The sequence below is a fragment of the Desmodus rotundus genome, chromosome 12, assembly GCF_022682495.2.
Source record: "Desmodus rotundus isolate HL8 chromosome 12, HLdesRot8A.1, whole genome shotgun sequence".
In the NCBI taxonomy this organism is placed as follows: domain Eukaryota; kingdom Metazoa; phylum Chordata; class Mammalia; order Chiroptera; family Phyllostomidae; genus Desmodus; species Desmodus rotundus.
The window spans coordinates 39,142,171-39,161,770 of NC_071398.1; the positions used below are offsets into that span (position 1 = coordinate 39,142,171).

General features: G+C 45.7%; 1 protein-coding gene across 6 annotated transcripts in view; it reads right to left on the reverse strand.

Annotated features, from left to right (window-relative positions):
* The window catches only part of LOC112319965 (cytochrome P450 2B4), a 36,945-nt gene that overhangs the window by 1,544 nt on the left and 15,801 nt on the right, over positions 1-19,600 (reverse strand). For 2 of the 6 annotated variants that reach the window (XM_053916028.2, XM_053916027.1), the window contains exons 2-9: positions 17,173-17,335; positions 16,876-17,025; positions 15,185-15,345; positions 14,592-14,768; positions 13,859-14,000; positions 9,762-9,949; positions 9,450-9,591; positions 519-853 (exon numbers count right to left, since the gene is read on the reverse strand). In XM_053916028.2, coding sequence (XP_053772003.1) covers positions 555-853; positions 9,450-9,591; positions 9,762-9,949; positions 13,859-14,000; positions 14,592-14,768; positions 15,185-15,345; positions 16,876-17,025; positions 17,173-17,278 — 1,365 coding nt within the window. In that variant the 5' untranslated portion in view covers positions 17,279-17,335 and the 3' untranslated portion in view covers positions 519-554. Of the gene's footprint in view, positions 1-518; positions 854-6,780; positions 7,720-9,449; positions 9,592-9,761; positions 9,950-13,858; positions 14,001-14,591; positions 14,769-15,184; positions 15,346-16,875; positions 17,026-17,172; positions 17,336-19,600 lie in introns of those variants that run through there. The other 4 variants (XM_053916029.2, XM_024577356.4, XM_045185625.3 and 1 more) reach the window with 4 other exon arrangements.

Here is a 19,600-nt window from a genome sequence, read left to right on the forward strand (position 1 = left end):
AACTGAAGGTATGACCCACCCGACTCCAGGAGACCATAAGCAGTTCCACCTTTGTGCCTCAGGAGGACTGCAAGCAATTCAAGATGGTATCTGAGCCCTTGTGCTCCAGGGTGAGATACCCACCACCCAGGGCGAGAATTCTGAAGTTGTTTTTTTAATCCAATTAACTTTTCCATGAGTTCCAAACCCCTTACCTACACTTTGTTCTCCTTATAAAAAGGACCATTTTAAAATGGAATTTAAGATGGCCTGTTGGGGTATAAACCTACCATCTTCTCAGATCGCTGGCCATCTGAATAAAGCGCCCATAAAAATTTAATCCCTGTCTCTGCTTATGGGGTTTGGTAGTGACAGGCAGCCTGAACTCCAGTGTCTTTTCCGGTTTCAGAGGCAAGATGTAGGGAGTCCTATGAGTGAGCTAAGGAGATTCCTGGTGCTGAAGTGTAGGTTTGAAACCGGAAAAGACACCAGAGTTTGGGCTGCCTGTCACTACCAAACCCAATAAGCAATGACAGCGATTGAATCTTCATGGGCACTTTATTCAGATGGCCAGTTCATACCCTAACAGACCATCTTCCCTTCTCTTTCCAGGCCAGACTTTTTATAAGAGGGAATAAACAAGGTGCAGTGAGGGCTTTGAGATTCAGGGAGGATTGGGTGAAAGAGGTTGCAACATTCCTGTGCTGGGCAGTTAGCTGTTCCCAGGGGCCAGTGGTCATCTGTCTCTCCCTGGAACACAAAGGCCCAGATGCCACCAGTTGTCCCCAGGCGGTAATCTTTAGCAGTGCCCCAGGAGGTTGGCTGTTTTCCCAGGAGCAGGGGTGGGCCTTATCTGTGGTTTCTGAAACAAAAGCTTTAACATATACATTAGGCTTATAACTATTTACCTTAAACTAAAATTTTCCAACTCTTAAGTCCCCTATCAGGTTTGGGAGATTAAATTGCTTAGTATTTTTCTCCAGTGAGTGGGGCCGTGACCTACAAAATTTTCAGGAGCACTATGGTGACCAAGAATGCCCAAAAACAGGGTGGATAGTAAAACACCTTTTCCAAAACAAGTGCTCCTCAGAGGTCTCAGTTTTAGCTTTCAGAAATTGGATGTCCTAGGCCTCAGCCAGCTAAATTGGTGGTTCCCCAAAGTTTCGTTAACACTTTGATTCCTGTGGGGGGGCTTCACCCACAGAGATCCCCCAGCCACAGCAGATGAGAATAAGTCTACCAAGACATGATCTGCTTAGGGAGGAAAGGTAGCCAATCTCTCAAACGAGAAGGGCCTTGAGACTGTTCCTCAATGGGGTTTTATTGGGTTTAGTTTGCATAGGAATACAGGGCATATAGATCATCAGTCATGGTCAGGCAGTAATGATCAAACAATAAGTAACATTCAGAGAACTATGAGGGCTTATTCTGAGGCAGGGTCAGATAGCCAAAAGGCCATAAAATTTTGGGAAACAAATTCATTTTATGCTTGTACTCTTATCATTATATCAAGGGTATTCTTAGCAAAGCAGGTTTCACAGGATTTTGTGCATTCTTTCTCAGGCCTGCTCTCATGGGAAACCACTTTTCCAGCACAGGGCTGCACCTGCCTCCGTCATTGTTTTAGGCTTAAGTCAGGTGGGGGTTGCGGCCAGCCAAGAGATTAGGAGACTTCTTGCAGACAGAGTGAAGACTCAGGCTATGTCAAAGCCAAGGGGCGAGGGTCCATCACCCCCTTTTTCTATAGCCCCCCAAGTCCTTCCCTGAGGGCCCCTTCATGACCGTTCCTATCTTAGGTCATCCTTCCCTTGAGGAATCTTACCCGTCATTGGCTAACCAATCATCTGCCAAGGGCCAAGCAGGGTGAAGTAAAGGGGGCAGATGTGGTGCCTCTGCCGGGAGAATAAGCTTTGTCTCCCCTAGTGGCTTATGGTCTGGAGGTGTTTTTACTCAGCCTTAGCCATGGGGGTGAGGAGTGGTTACAGCCTCTGAAACAAGACAGGGAGGTTCCCAACAGATTCCATTGCTTTGCACTCTTTCTAGCTGCTGGGGGAGAGTCCTGGTGCCTGCCTATCTCCTCTGGGAAGCTCTCCCTGACTGCAGCTTCTGTTTGTCTGTCTAAGACCCCCATTCTTTCTGGTCCTGAGCCTTTTATTCTCTGACAGTCTACAGGTGAGGGATGCAGTCATCTGATCTCTCCAAAGGAAGAATAGAGCTGTTGGAAGCATCTTTGAGGCCAGGTTTATGAACTGAGGGAAAAACAGAGCTAAGAAGGGTGAGAAGGAAGAAAGTGTTCTTTCCTGGCCTCCTCCTCCTCCCTCACATCACTGTGTTCACAATGAACTGTTATATAATCAGCTCCATCTTAGCCCCTCCCAAGGGCAGTGAGCCAGGAGAGGCCCTGGGGGCAAAGCTCATGTGTAAGAAGGGAGCAAGAGAACAGGTTTCCCATGACAGAAAGCAAGAGACAGAGCAGCACTGGGCAGGGAGAGAGTGAAAGAGCCAGGGACACAGAAGAGAAAGGCACAGACAAAATGTCAGAGAGATGAAAAAAGAGACATGATAAGAGGAAGAGAGGGGAGGGAGGGAAACTGGGGCCCAGGGAAACAGGGAAAAGGAATCAAAGAAAGACCCAGGACACAGATAGAGGGGGAGACAAAGCCAGAGATGAACAGAGACATTTGCAGGGAAAGGGAGACAGCTAAAGACAGACACTCAGAGATGTGCAGACTGAGACAGACTGAGAGACATGGAGAAACTCAGAGAAATACAGACTGGGATAGAAGGACAAAGAGAAGTGGGAACAGTCCAGTGAGAGAGACAGAGATGTGCCTGAGGCAGAACAAGAGGTGACGTCAGGGAGGAGAGTTATGACCCAGTCAAAGGGGTAGGTGACCTGGCCGAGCCTTGGGAGCAGCCGGCAGAACCATTATTTTTCTGACACACCTGCACGATCTCTTTAAACCCCAACAGCAAGTCTCAGTGCTGAAGATTACAGCTAACACTTAGAGCCCAGACTCTGCCCCAGGCACATACTGTGTAATTTGCACATATCTCACCCAATCCCACAATGTCCCTACATGTAAGTGCAACTACTTCTGTATCTACAGAGGGGAACCAGGATTCAACACCCAGGCTCCAACCCATCGTTTTAACTCTTCCATTCCCAATAGAGCTGGAACTTTAAGCCCTCACACTTGGAGAAGTGAGGGTTCTTAACCTGCAGTCCAAAGATTGATAGAAGGAGACAATGAACACTCTAAAATAATTGTGCGATGTGGGGTTATGTTGTGCCCACCCAAAGAAACTGTGTTCAAGTATTTTGGATCCTTAGAAGAGACAGCACTTAATTGTTTCATATATGGAACAATTAGGGTTATTATGAACCCTACAATGTGCCTGAAGGGCACTGTTTCAGAGGATGGAGGATCCAAAGCAGACAAGCACAACAACAATGAACAAATCAGCAAGAATCTCTGCCCTCACAGAGCTGTCACTTAGGCAAGAGAAGACACTGTCTGATGGCTCCTAGAGTGTCAGGTCTGCTCTCTCCTGAAGACCTTTGTCCTTGGTGTCCCTTCTGTGGCAATGCTTGTCCCCACACCTACCCATGGCTGGCTCTCAGAAGTCACCTCCTCAAAGAAGCCCTCTCTGGCCACCCAATCTAAAGTAGCCCCCGGCAGTCAGTAGCTATCACGTTTCCTTGTTTAATTGTCTCTGTGGCCTTTATCACTAGCTGAGGTCATCTTACTTACTCAGTGTGCTGGTTCCTTTTAGTCTTCCTTGCCTGCTAGAATTTACCAACTCTGCGAGGGTGTGTGCATGTGTTCCCTACTACAGCCCCAATGTACAGCATAGGGGAGATAGCCAATACCATTGCAATAACTATGTATGGTTTCAACTGGGTACTAAACTCTGTGGGGGAGGAAATCACTTTGTAAGTTATATAAATGTCTAACCATGAAACATATGCTGTACACCTGAAATTTATATAATATTGAATGACAGGGCATATGATGTTGGCCGTGATCAAGTTAAAGAGGAAGGTGGGATCCGGATAGGCTCCTGGGGATGAGAGATCTGTCATGAGAGGTTCCCTGCATTGTCCTTCTGGGTGGCTCTGTTCTGGTTGGTCCTCTCTTAGCTTGGTTGGTTATTTTCTATTACTCTTGGACGTCTTGTCTTTCACTAGCCTCTACATCTCATCTCTTTTTCTGGGAGTCTTCTTCTCTGTGACTTTTATTTCTCTTGGTCTCTTCCTCTGACTTTCTTGGTGCACCTAGGTCTCTGGTCTTGTCTCTCACTCCTTCTTTGAGACTCAGCTCCTTTCTCCATACTCTCTCTTTTCAGTACCCTCAGTGTTCTCTGTCCTTAGCCTCACTGACACTCTGTCTCTCCCCTGACTCCATTTCTACCTTTATATTTTTCTTTCTAGGACTTTTCCTTGCAAGCTCTAATTATGGATCAATTTTTTAAGCATACTCAATTTTCTCTGCCTTGCTTTCTTTCTGTTGCTCCTTTGCTTTATCTGACTCTCCTTTCTTTCCCAGTCTCTATCTCTGTCTTTCTTATTCTCTTTCTCTTTTACCTACCAGTAAACCGGTCCCTGCACATCCCTGTTTCTGTGTCTAGGTGTCTCTCCATCAGCCATGTCCTCTCCTCCCTCTATGTCCCCATCTCACCCACCCCTGTCTGCCCCTTCACCCCCTTCCCTGGGCCAGGGCTCACACAGGGATCTCTGCAGCCCCTCCTCCAGACCCTGAGCCTGTATTTGCTTCTTGATGCTCTGCTTCCCCATCCCGAAGTCCGTCATGGTGGTCAGAAAAACTAGCCCAAGCGTCTTTCAAGATTTTCCACTGGTGAAAATCACACCTGATTCCTGGGACATGGAGGGAATGTTGGAGGAGGCATGGGATGTTCCCTAGTCATCCCCCCACCATCCCATCCCATGTCCCAGTCACCAGTTCCCTGGAAGATGGGATCAGCAATAGCAATGTGCTCTTGGCCAGAGATAGCTTCAGCCTGATCCTTCAGGGCCTCCCTCAGTGCCCCATGCCCACACAGGATGATGACATGCTGGGGCCCCAGGTAAACTGTGAAGACATCATCATATTTCTCCCCCCAGCTGTGGGGGCAGGGTCAACACCTCACTCCCCAACCCAAGAGAAATGTCTCCAGGCTCACACCTGCACCACACTTCCAGTATAGCCTACACCTCACTGGCTTCAGCCCTATCGGGAAGAAGGCACACTTGCACTCCATGGCCCCAACCCTGCCTGCAGCTCTCACTGCAAGTGTCCTCCTTGCTTGGCTTTTCCAAGAACCCTCCCATTTTTTTATTTTAAGAATTGCAGAAACTCCCCACATCTGAGCTCTAGTCCCTCCCCAACCAGAAAGACCACAGCTCAAATCCCCATTCTGTTAGGACTTCTCTCTCCAGTCTCCATTTCCTATATCCCTACTCACTGGAATTCCAGCAGCTTCCCTAGTGGGCATATTGTTCAGATTGTGACTGAAAGAAGACAACCCCCAGCCAACCAATGAAGTTCCACCCTAAAATTGACCCCCAGCTGCCTTGCTACCTGTGAACTTTTCCTGTCCACCACCTCCTGCTCTCCACCCCCTTCCTGCTCCCCATCGCATAGCCTGGAAGGACTTGAGAAGGCCCTTGTGGTCTAGTTGCAAAATGTTCCCCAGGAAGGGCAAAGGCCAGGGCCCAGGAGGCAGGTGGCCCTGGGAGGTGGCCCCTGATTAGCAACAGGCCTGTGAGGACAATGAGGGCCAGTGGGCTGGCCCAGAACACCATTGTCCTTGCTGTGGCTGGTGTTTCTCCTAAAAAATAGGTTCCCCTGTTGTTTGTTGGTTTTTCTGTGGTTGTTGGGAGATGGTATTGTGCAAATTTACCTTGGCAGAACTCCCTGTACCTCACCAGAGGCAATAGAAAGCCCAAAGGTGTCAGGTGCTACAGAGGCCAGGAAGTCTAGCATCTCTTTTGGTTCCCAAAGCAAACTTTCCATTGGCCCCTGGCTATCCTGTGGTGGTATCACATGGGAAATGACCTTAAATGAAGAGCACCTCCCTCAAGAAGGGTTGTGTGCCCACTGGTGGGACAGGTGAAGGCTGGTTTCGTGGTTGTTGCACTGCAAGTGTGGCTCTCAGCCTGTTTTGTCAGAGGCATTGCATATGAGGGATCGAGAACCATTGGCAGGCAGAACTGGGGCATCTTGTGCCCAACAGGGACAGGGATTCAATGGAGGCATCAGAACGGAATGATATTGGAGGACATGTGAACTGATGGGGGAAACCTAGCTCCATGTTGGTAATTTGGAGGATTGCCTGATTAGCCATTCATTCATTCATTTCTCAGAAAATATTTTGAATACCTGTTGAATGCTGTACAATGCTGTGTGCTGAGAGAACAGTGATGAACAAGATAACACGTTTGCTTTCATGGAGCTGGCATTCGGGTGAAGTAGAACATTCACTCTCTGGGAGGATTCCTAGTGACTGGACAATAAACGGGTCACACGTGAAGTGACATGGATCACCACCACCTAAGCCAGAGATGTCAGGCTTTGGATGTTTCTTTGAGTCTCAGTGGACTTGAAGGGGAATATCAGGGAATCCAAGGCACCAGCTTATAATCACACAGACCAGGTGGCTGTGTGCTGGGGAGGTTCTTTCAAATTGAAAAGAAAAGAGGAAGGGGCAGGAGGACAATGACTGGGCACAACTATGGTCTACAAGGTGGACCTCAAAAATATCATGCTGAGTGAAAGAAGCCAGTCACAAAAGCCCACATATTGTGTAACTCCATCTTATGAAATATGCAAAAAAGGCAAATTACAGATGCAGAAAGCACTAAATTATATTACTTTGTGAAAATGGTTGACTTTTTTGTTCTCTGAATCACTTTAATTTCAAAATATATGGGTGGGAGGAACTTTGTTGAAGAGTTTGAGTTCTAGAGCCGTGAAGACTGAGTGTGAAACTTATTCCCCCACTCACTAGCCATGTGACCTTGGACAACTGTTACTATAGCCTGGCCTTTGTTACTCATATGTACAATAGACATGATCATTGTACCCATCATATGGGGCTATTGGGAGTCAAGCGAGATCATGTATGTACAGATCATGGAGCATATGGAGCTGCTAAATGGAGGCCGTGCCTGTTCTAAGGAAGGGAGAAGTCACTCAGGGTGAGCAGTAACCTGGGAGGCAGATCTGCAGAGAGATCCTGAGCTGAGTTTTGCCTTTCAGCCTCTAGTTTCTATACATACACCACTTCAGGAATTCTATTGACAGAGCAAAGGAAAAAAACGCCTTTGTCACACACATACAAAAATGCCTCCTTGAGTCTTTAGAAGATCTGCAGCATGATGGGAGGAGATGAGACGCAGAAAGGACTTTCTCATGGAGGTGCAAAACAAGGATGGGGAAGGATACTGGCTTGCAGCAGATCTCTCAGATGCAGAACACAAACAGACTTGGAGACATTCCTTGCAGGGTTGGGGATATTTCATGACCATGGAATCCTTTGATCTGCTTCCTTCAATTCAGCGGGACAGGAAGCGGATCTGGTACACAGGGGGTACTTTGCCCACTCCACACTCCCGGGGTGTGAGGTCAATGTCTTCAGGGGCCACGGGACTGGCCAAGGAGAAATTCTGGAGGATGGTGGTGAAGAAGAGGAATAATTCCGCACGGGCAATGCCTTCACCGAGACAAATGCGCTTCCCTGTGGGTACAGAGGATCACCAGGGTGGACCCAGAGTGGATGCACATTCTTTGCCCAAAGCCCAATCACCTGTGTCCATTGCAACTGGTTTGCATGGGTAGCCCTTCACCTGCAATTCAGGTTGGACTTTGAGGGGGTTCCCAAACCTCTGAAACCAGGTGCAAATCTTTGATGGATATGTTTCCAGGAGAGAGTTTGTAGCTCCCAAAGGTTCATTTGAACTCACAGAGTCTCAGGACTATCATCCGGTTGGATGTGTGTGTTGTGCACTACTCCACATGTGTAGATGTGTTCATATTTCTGACAACCATTAGAGAATTTTGAGCTTAAAGAAGCTAATATTCATAAAAATTCTTAGAAGAGCACCTAGTCCATATTAAGGATCCTATAAGTGTAGTTGGTATTTTGTGTTCTTTTTCTGGGTGTGTGCAGTGGGGAGTGTAGGATGAGTGTCTGACACGCGTGTGATTGTCTATCTCTGTGTTGTCTTCTTCTATTTGTTTTCCACTACAGTTGCTATTCAACATTATTTTATATTAGTTTTGAGTGTACAGCATAGTGGTTAGACATATATATATTTTACAAGATGACCCCCATAAGTCTACTACCCATCTGACACCATACATAATTATTACATCATTGACTATTCCCTATGCTGTACTTTACGTCCCCAGAACTATTTTGTAATCACCACTTTCTACTTCTTACTCACCTCACCTTTTTCACCCAGTCCTCCAAGCCTCCTCCCCTCTGTCAATCATCAGTTTGTTCTCTGTATCTATGAGTCTGTTTCTTATCTCAGCTTTAAGGGGAAAAAAACCCCATATTTTACATAAATTTTTAAATGGGACAGATGCACGTGAGTTGGGTCTATGGCTTCCATCAGATTCTCAGAGGTGTAAGCCCCTCTCCCCAGTGGGTAACAACCACTGGCTTGGAAAGAAATGAGGGCAAAGGGAGCCAGAAGGCTCAAGCAGAGACACCAAGAGTCTCCATCATTACTTCATTGGTTCTTAATCTGTAAACTGACAACCTGGCAAAGGACTTTTCAAAGATGGGTTTCTAGGCATTTCCTAAACCTTTCAAGTTGTTAGACAGTGTGCCTGTGTGGAGGTATCTGGAGAAGGGTTCACATTATTGGCACACCAGAAGTTAGGGAACATGAGCTAGCAATCCTTGGGGCAGGGCTATGGCATGGTCCTTACTCTGTACCTGGTTCCATGACCTGTATCTTTCTTGAAGAGCTGGTTATCTACCTCCCACTCCATCCTCCCCATCCCTGGGGTGTCCTTTGCATATCTTTCTGTAGATCTTTGGCTCTAACACCTTTTTGATTAGGTTTGTCTTTCTTTCTTCCCATGGTAGTTGGCCTCAGTCATTTTCTTTTATTCACCCCCTGACAGGCAGTCTATCTTCTAAAATTTATCTTCTTTTCAATTTTGTTTGACTCCTTGACTCATTTTGGAGCTCATTGTGTCTGCAACTCACTCCTCATTTTTCGTCTCCCTCTATGATCCCTTTCCTCTTTTTCACTGTTTCTTCCTCTCTACTCATGACACTGTTTTCTCCCTCTATATTCTCTCTGCTATTCTCTGTCTTCACCCTCTTATCTGCTTCTCTCCTCCTTCTTCTATTGTCTCACATTCACTCAATAAACAAAAATCTCCCCTCAAGGAGGGGAAGACACCTGCACTCTGGTATCTGGGGAAGTGAGTGCAGATCCAGCTCACCCGTAGAGAAGGGGATAAAAGATTCGTTCTTCTTCAGTGCCCCAGTGGCATCCAGAAAGTGGTCAGGGTTGAAGGTGTCTGGTGTGTCAAAGTAACGTGGGTCAAACAGAGCTGAGTTCAGGATGGGAAATATTTCAGTGCCCTGAGGGATGATCACAAGATCAAAAACATTGCCATTCCCTTCCCTACCCCACCCTGAAAACAGTTTGAAACAAGAGGCCTTAGTGATAAAAACAATAAGAGTTCAAGTGTGGAGATTAAGAGAACCCAGGATTCCACAGAGGAGAGATGTGTTTGCCTGGTTGGCCTCACCTTTGGAATAATGTAACCTCGGAATTGAGTGTCTTTGTTGACCACGTGGGGCAAGCCAATGGGGAGGAGATCTCCAAACCTCTGAATCTCATGAATGACTGCATCAGTGTATGGCATTTTGGCTCTGTCATTGAGGGCTGGAGGGCGATGTAAGCCAATCACCTGATCAATCTCCTTGTGGACTTTCTCTGCACAGAAGAATGGGACCAATGAACCTCATGTAAAGGGGCAATTCAGCAGAGTACTGCTTTCTATATGCCAATGAGCCAGGAAAAAATATAGTAAAGTATTAGATTATTGACACTTAGAATGACCAGCTTAGGGTGGACAGAGCAGAAGAGAAGCAACAGAAATTCTCACACTTTCTGGTCAAGATAGTGGCATAGGTAAACATGGCTCACTTCTTCATACAGCCACATCAAAATTACAACTAAATTATAGAACAACCATCACTCATATCCAGCAGAAATTGAATTGAATGGAAGTCCGACAACTACGGAATTAAAGAAACCACTTCCATCTAGATTGGTAGGAGTGGCGGAGACACAGATGGGCTGGTCCCACATACAGGTGTGGTGGATAAAAATTTGGGAATGGTATCTTGGGAGTGAAGCGTCACAGGCACACATAAAGCCACACAGCCCAGTGTACCAGTGCCAGGAAGGCAGGGCCCCATAACTTCCAAAGCAAACACCAGCAAGGATTCAGTTAGTAGAAGGAAATGCTGGAGTCCTGAGCAGTTCGTCTTAAAGAGCCCACACACAAACTTATTCAGACTCACTCCTGCACTCCAGCACTGGGGTAGCAGATTGAAAGGCACCAGTGGCATACAGGGAAAACTGAATTGGCTGGTGTCATTGCAAGAGCTAGGGGATAGCTTTCTCCCAGACAGAAAAGCAGGCAGAGCAACAGAGCTGGCAGGCCATATCTGAGACTCCATCAACCTGGCTAACACTGCCCACCCTAGAAATCCCCAGAGGCTCCCTCACACCCAACATACAACTTTTCCACATGAATGGCCCATCTGGGCTCAAACTTCACAACTTCCTAAATCCTTTCAAACAATCAACAGCTGGCCTCAGTGAGTACCCAGCCACCAAACCTCTTGCTAAGCGGCCACAGGCCCTGCATTAGGAGTAGCCAGCCTAGATTCACAGTGTTGCTTCTCCTGGGAATCTCCAAACCCAGCACAAGTCATCCCAGCCATCTCAGATTGCTCTGTAGCTCAGGCAGGGTGGCCCCAGGCCAAACACAGATGGGGGATGACCTTGGCCTGTACCACCGAGGAGACTCCAGGGCCAGCACACCCAGTGCACAGCTACAGACCACTTCAGAGCACCATCACCTGGCCTCTGCACAGCTTATCCTCCATGGAGGGTGGAAATTGATGGTCAGTGGTCACTGCAAGTCCTTGCAGCTGACTGGCCTGAGTAAGTCCCTCCCATTGATCTGCCAACAGCAACCAAGGCTCAACTACAAGAGAAGGGTGTACTCACCCCATACAAAGGGTGCACCTTGAGGACCCAGCTTGGATGATAGGGGAGGCAGTGCCACTGGACCTACAGGACACTGACTTCATTAGGCCACAATACCAAGACCGGGAGTCATAGCAGCTCTATCTAATACATAGAAGCAAACACAGGGAGGCTGCCAAAATGAGAAGACAAAGAAACATGGCCCAAATAAAAAAACAGATCAAAACTCCAGAAAAAAACTACAAATGGAGATAATTGATCTATCAGATGCAGAGTTCAAAACACTGGTTATAAGGATGCTCAAGGAACTTAGTGAGGACCTCAACAGCATAAAAAAAAAGATCCAGTAGAAAATGAAGGACACACTTATTGAAATAAAGAACAATTTACAGGGAAACAACAATAGAGAAAAAAGAATACAAACAAAAAAATGAGGATAGTATAAGCAGCCTCTGGGACAACTTCAAGCATTCCAATATTCACATCATAAGGGTGCCAAAAGGAGAAGAGAAAGAGCAAGAAATTGGAAACTCATTTGAAAAAAATAATGAATGAAAACTTCCCTAACTTGGTGAAGGAAATAGACATGCAGGTCCACGAAGCACAAAGAGTCCCAAACAAAATGGACACAAAGAGGCCCACCCCAAGACATATCATAATTAAAATGCCAAAAGTTAAAGATAAAGAGAGAATTTTAAACAGCAAGAGAAAAGCAGCTAGTTACCTACAGGAGAGTTCCCATAAGACCATCAACTGATTTCACAAAAGAAACTTTGCAGTCTAGAAGGGACTGGCAAGAAATATTCAAAGTCATGAAAAGCAGGAACCTACAGCCAACATTGCTCTACCCAACAAAGATATCATTTCGAATCGAAGGGCAGATAAAGAGCTTCCCAGATAAGAAAAAACTAAAGGAGTTTATAGTCATCAAACCATTATTATATGAAAATTAAAAGGACTTATTTAAGAAAAAGATCAGATTTATGAGCAATAAATACATATGTGTCAACAATTGAATCTAAAAAACAAACTAAGCAAACAAGAAGAACAGAGACAGAATCATGGATACAGAGAGTGTTTTGACAGTTGCCAGATGAGAGGGAAGTGTGGGGGAATGGGTGAAGAGGTGAGGGTATTAAGAAGTATACATAAGTAGTGACAGAATAGCCATGTGGATGTAAAGTACAGTATAGGAAATGGAGTAGCCAAAGAACTTATACACATGACCCATGGACATGTACAATAGTGAGGTAATTGCCTGAGAGAGAGGGGGATGCTGGGGGGAGGGGGGCCAAGGGGTAAAATCAGGACAACTGTAATAGCATAATCAATAAAATATAAGAAAATTAAAAAATAGAGAGTTCTCACTTGTTGAAATATAATGAATGTTATAGTTTTTTTCCTCACATGCACAGGGAAACACAGTTGCACACACACATAACACATTTTTGCATACAATTTCACATTGAGAACTCAAGGCTATAAAACTGTCCAAACTTTTTCTCAAAGATGATTAGAAAATTAACTAATATTTATTGTGTATATTGTAAATGAAGGCCTATGCTAGGTCCTCAGGAATGTAACAGTGAAATAGATCAATAGGTTAACCCATGAACAGCTAAATAAATAAGTGAGTATATCAATCAATCAATTCATAAGTGAAAAGACTGATGAATGGAAGAACATTAATGAATGAATGTATTACTTACTTCTCAATCAATAGATGAATTTATAAATCATTAATTAATAAATGAGCCATACACAAATAAATAAATGAATGTAATTAACCAATAAGTCACATGAATAAAATAAATGGATGGGTAGATTTATGGAGGAATACATGAATGAATAAATTAGAGAAATAGGTAGATAAAGTAATGAATGGATGATGATTTGATATTAGATGAATAAATAAAAATTGGATCAGTGAGTGAATTATAAATTAACAAATAAAGGGGCAGAAAGCTTAAGGAAGAATTGAAAGGTTGACTGATGGACGGATTAAGGAGTGAAATGTAGTTCATAGAAGGACAGGTAGATGCATGACTGAATGAATGGATAAGCCAATGAATCAATGACAAATAGTTCATTGAATCAACCAGTGTTTCAGAGGATCAACACATGAATAAAATAAATGGATGGGTAGATTTATGGAGGAATACATGAATGAATAAATTAGAGAAATAGGTAGATAAAGTAATGAATGGATGATGATTTGATATTAGATGAATAAATAAAAATTGGATCAGTGAGTGAATTATAAATTAACAGGTGAATCAATCCAAATAAAGAATGGGAGTGTATGTTCTTGGCTGAATCATAGAAAATGAATCTGACTATATTGATCCATTAATGGATAAAAGTACAGACAGATGAATGTGTAGGTGGGTGGGTGGATGGATGAGTGAATCTTTAAGTGTTTGGCAAAAACAGGAGAACAGATTGACAGATTCTTCATTCATCCATCCACCAACAGGGCTGACTTAGTTTTCAGGTCATTCAAACCTGCAGTATTCCTGATTTAATGAGTGTTTCTCATTTAGAAAAGACCCCTACCCCATTTCTGCAGCCAAAAAGAGATCAGAGGACCCCTCCTCCATTGACTGTCCCCAGCATGCCCACCTGTGATGTGTGGGTATTTAAGCAAGAGCAGGAATCCGTAGCGGAGGGTGGTGCTGGTGGTCTCTGTGCCCCCGAAAAAGAGAGCGAGCATAGTGTTGAGGAGGTTCTGCTGGTGGAACTCACTCTCTGGGTTGGATTTCTCCTGGGTCCGGAGGTGCAGAGTTTGCGTCAGGGGATCCTGGAACCTTGCCACATGCACATCTTGGGGTTGCCCTCCACTAGTTTCTCAGTCTCTCACACCATCTGGCCAATTTTACTTTTTCTCCATCTTCTGCATGTCCACCCACACATCTCTAACTCTATCTCTCTCAGTCTCTCTTCACTCTGGCTGTGTTTCAATACCTCTTTACATCTCTTTGGTGTGTTTATCTCACTTTCTCTCCCAGCCTCTTTCTTCCTCTCTGGGTCTTTTCCCCTGTGGCCACATTTTTGTTTCTTGTCCTATATTATTTCTCCCACCCCACCCCCACCCCTCCCCTTCTGCCTTCTCCCCACTCCCTCCTCCTTCGCCGCCTTCTCCTCCTCCTCATCTCTCTCTCTTTTCCCCTCCCTCCCTCCCTACTTTCTCCTTCTTTTATCTCCCCTACATTCTTTTCACATCTCCTCTCCCTTTTCCTAATCTCCCCTCTGAAACCTCTGTTCTTCCATCCACCTAATCCCCCTTCTTTTTTTCTCACTGCCCCACCACCTTTTTCTTCCTCTCTTTCCCTCCCATTCCCTCTCCAAACCCTACTTTGTCCATGCGGATCAGGTAGGCATCAATGAAGTCACGGGGGGTGCTGGGGTCCAGGGTCTCTCTGTGCTTCTCCACACTAAGGCCAATGAAGTCTTTGACTTCCTGCAGGTTTCTGTAGACTTGCCTGTGTGTGCCAGGAAAGTACTTCAAGATGTCAGAGAAGAACTCAAACACCTGTGGGAGACAAGGGACTGTGAGGTCCTCCTGTGGCTGAGCTACTGGGTCACAGGAAGGGACAGCCCTCCTGGGCCCTAACACTTCTGATAAAGGGGAATGTCTGTCTCCCTGTTTCTTTCTCTCTGTCTCTCTCTCCCTCCCTTTCCCTCTCCCTCTTACACACACATTCTACACATTCTTTTCAACTCTGTCTCTCATGATTTCTTTATCTCTCTCTCTTTTAGTCTTATTTTCTCTCTTCTCTCTTTTCCTCTCCTCTCTCTCCCTCCAGATGTCTGTGCCCTTGTCTCCCCCTGTTGTCCCTAGCCTTCTTCAGACCCCAACCTGCATTTTTTGGACCCCAAATCAGATTTCTTATTTCCCATTCCCTGGATGGTCGCCACCTCCATTCCATCCCCCACCCTTTACCTGACCTGGCTGGAGAAAGAGCTGATGAGTGCAAAGGACTGGTAGAACATGTCCAGAAGCTTCACAAACTCAGGGTCTCTATAATCGAAGCGTTTTCCTAAGATAATGGAGCAGATGACATTGGCAGTGGTGGAGTGGAAGATGATGGTGGGGTCCTGGAGAGCTCCTGGAGGGGAAGGTGGCAGGTCAAGGGACACAGACCAAAATGCCCCATCTCTGTATGACTCCTCCATCACTTAGAAATGATAAAGAAAACAGGAATAATAACAGCTACCACTCTCTAGCCCAGATGATGGGCCAGGCCTTAGTTGAAGCACTTCCCATATTATTTCATTTAATTCTCCCCTCAACCCTGTGAGGAAGGTACATTATCCCCATTTCATAGAAGAGCAAACAGAGGTTAAGTAATCTGACCAGGATTGCCCAGTGACTCATCACTAAGCCCAAGATACAGACCCAGGTAGTTCAGCTACAGAGGCTGGAGGCTGGTCCCCTCTCAGGCCCCAGCTCTGAGTGGGGAAGCAGGTACAATTAAGTCCCAGAGGCAGGGGGAGTGCAGTGCAGGTGTTTTAAAAATTGCATGTACACATTTAAAAGCTCTGCTCCCCTGCCCCTTTTCTGTCTGTTCCCTTCTTTTGTTCACCTCTAGGGATCGGATCTGTGGTCTTTAGGAAAGTGTTCTGCACTTGCTAACTGATCTCTGCATACACCAGGCTAGCCCGATTGGAGAGAGGGTGGGCTGTGGGCTCAGGAGCATTGGGTCATTGGGTGGGTGCAATCTCTCTCTGTGAGTCTCACCTGTCCATCTTCTCTTGTTCCTCTGCAGACCTTTCCCGAGCCTGCCTGTCTGTCTCTCTAATTTTCTCTGCCTTTGTTTCTTTCTGCCTCACCCATTCTCTTCCACTCTCTGTCTCTTTGTGTTTCTCTCTTTGCCTCGGTCCCTCCATCTCTGACTCCTTCTCCTTCTCTGTCTCTTTATCTGCATCAGTCTGTTTCTTCCCATTTTTTTCTAGTCCCTCTGTCTCCTTTCCTCCTTGTGTCTTTGCCTCTGCCTCTCCCTCCCAACCCCTACATTTATATCTCACAATCTCTTGAGAAATGACCCTGTTTCCTGTATGTCTGACACACACCAGTTTTATGGAGGATCTAAAACAACCAGAAGTGCTTCTCTGACAGCCCATCCAGTCTGAGAGCAGAAACCCCACTGTCCTCACTGGCAGTTTGTCAGCAGTTCACCCAAGGAAAGGAAAACACAGTTTGTTGTTTTCCTGATGTCTGCAGTTTTTCCTTTTCTCTCTTTGCTTTCCTTTATATATAAGTCTTGTTTTTGCCTTTCAGAGACATAATTAACCCATGAATCAGTTTCCTTGAACACAAGTAAATAGCATGCTAATACCTAAGTTTTTGTCTTTAGTGGTTCTTGACACTATGCACCCCTCATATCTTCTGGTCCCTGGAACCCTTTCTAACCCATCACTATCCATCTCCATGTCCCTCTCTCTGTGTCCCTGTCCAACTGTCTGCTGGTACACTGCTGTCCATCTCCATGTCCCCTCTGTGCCCCTGTTTGTCCAGTGGTCTCTCTGGCTCTGTCTTTCTCTGTCTCTACCTCTCTCTCTGCCCTGTCTTTCTGTTGCTATGAACCCTGCTCCTCTCTATTTCACTATCTTTCTTTCCTCCCATCCCCCAGGCTCACCCTGAGATTTCCGCAGCTCCTCCACCAGACACTGGGCCTCCTCCTGAATGCGATCCTCCACACTCCGCTTGCCCATCCCGAAGTCCTTCATGGTGGCCAGAGAGAATCTCCGAAGGACCTTCCAACGTTCCCCATTTGCAAAAGCCACACCTTGGGTATAGGCAGACATGGTTTTCAGAGGAAGTTGCAAGGAGACTCTGGGTCCCTCTCCACCCCTTATTCACCCTTCCCAGAATCACCTTCCCCAACCCCTATCCTCCATCTCCCATCTTCTCCTGCTGGCTTTCAGGCCCTTACCATATCCTTGAAAGACTTGATCAACAACGGCAATTTTCCCCCGGCCAGAAAAGGCCTCAGCTTGGTCCACCAGGGCCTCTCGAATGGCTTCTGTCCCACATAGCATGACCACAGGCCTTGACCCCAGGTACACCGTGAAAACATCCCCGTATTTGTCTCGGAGCTGCCAAGCATACCCACATTATAGTTGCTGTTACTGAATAAGCATCTCTGTGTCCATCCAAGTTGTTAAACCATTAAAATACATGTAGATTGGTAATAAGCTGCCATACCAAACCCCTCCATTCAAGTCTGTCTTTTCCTTTCCCAGGACCCAGCAACTAAATGATTGACCGATAACCCTGCCAGGGTCTGCATGATTGATTGGTGCCCCAAGCAGAACAAGTGGTTAAATATTTCTAATATCACCTCTGACCAAATCCTGAAGTCTGGCCAGATCTCCCTGGCATCAGAACTAAAGAATCATCCTTTTGCAACCCAGTTTCAACCTGCTATCTGACACCTGATAATTTCCCCAGAGAACTACCCTGAACAATAGACATGAATGAAAGTGATGGCCCTCTGGGGGTGATCATGAGGTCTGAAAAATTTATGTCAGTACAGCCACATTGGAAACAGCTCAGTACTATTTACTGAAGCTGACAGTTCACCTGTATACTCATTGACTCACCAGTTTCACTTCCAGATTCACGTGCAAAAAAATGTGTACTTGTGTTCAAAAAAAAGGACAAGGAGGTTCACTGAAACTTTAAAGACTATATAGTGATGTGTGTATGCCATGGAATGCTACACAACAATGAAAAGGAAGAAACCAGTTTTATACCCAACCAGTTCATACCCATGGGTGAAACTGGCAGGTGTAATGCTGACTGAGAGAAACTAGACAGAGAAAAGTCCAACCTGATAACTCCACCTATAGGAAGTTGAAGAACAGAGAGCATGAACCCACGGTGTCAGGACAGTGGGAGGGTAGTGACAGGAAGGGTATGTGAGTAGGGTATCTGGAAATGGGCAGTGTTGTTACTGATCTGTATGTCAAATGTGTCTGTTTGAGAAAATTCACTGAGCTGGGCACTTTAGATGTGTGCACTTGAGTTACAATCATAAAAGATTAAATTGTCGTGATTTTTATGAAAACTCTTTCACACTGATTTGTGCAAAGCCTCCTCATTGGTCTCTCTATCCCCATTCCTGGCTCCTCTGCAAACACTTCACCACCTAACCCACCAGACCGTGAAGCCAGAGTAATCCTATTAACATGTAAATTAATATCACTGGCATGCTCCAAACCCTCTGGTGCCCCTACGTCATTGAGAATAGAACTGAAGTCTTCACCATCGTCCACGTGGTCATGAATGTTGTGGACTCATGGCCCCTCTGCTTCTCCTCCAACTGCCCCTTGGGTCACTCAAATCCTGTGTCCATGTTGTCCCCCAAGTATGGTGAACCTGCTCCTGTTTCAGGGTTCTTGCACCAACACCTGCCTCTCTGATGCCTTCTTCCTGCATCTTTCAGGGTCTCTGCCCAGAAACAAAGCAGCATTGAGCTTTTCTCTCACCATTCAATCTAAAGTAGCTCCCACCACAATCTAAAATACCACCCTGCTTTATTTTATTCATAGCTCTTGTCTACCCAATATTCTTTATTTGTTTATTTCTTTTTTTAAAGGATTTTATTTATTTATTGTTTTAGAGAGGGTAAGGGAGAGAAAAAGAGGGAGAGAAACTTCAGTGTGTGGTTGCCTCTCAAGTGTCCCCTACTGGGGTCCGAGCCCGCAACCCAGGCATGTGCCCTGACTGGAAATCAAACCAGAGGCCGTTTGGTTCACAAGCCGGCACCCAACCCACTGAGCCACACCAGCCAGAGCTATTTCTTTATTTCTTTTGCCCTATCCAATGCCACACCTAGATATTCCTCAAACTCAGAAGATTCCCAGTAACTTGCTATTCAATGGCTGAATAAATGAATGAGTGGATCAATGTAGCTGCCATTCAATGAGCATTTACTATACCCCAGGCTCTGTGCAATGTCCCATCTCAACCTCACAACAGTTTTATGAGGGACACATTCTTACTGTCACCATCTCATTTTACGGAAGGGGAAGCAGAGACTCAATAAGCAGCACTAGAGTCTGGAACATGAGTCCATGCCAGACTCCAGAAAGATATGGGCACATATACGGGAATGAAAGAGGAATAGTGTCACCTTCCCCAACCCTTCCCATCATGACACCCACTAGCTCATGCCCTCTCCTTCCTTCTCCATCTCTCTGTCTCTCTCTCTCTCTCTGTCTGTGTGTGTGTGTGTGTGTGTGTGTCCATGACTCTCTTTCTCAGTATCTCTCTGTCTCTCCCTCTCTGTCTCTCTCTGTCTTCAAAGATGCAATGATAATGGAGACACCTAAAAGATATTTGGGAGGTACATGTAA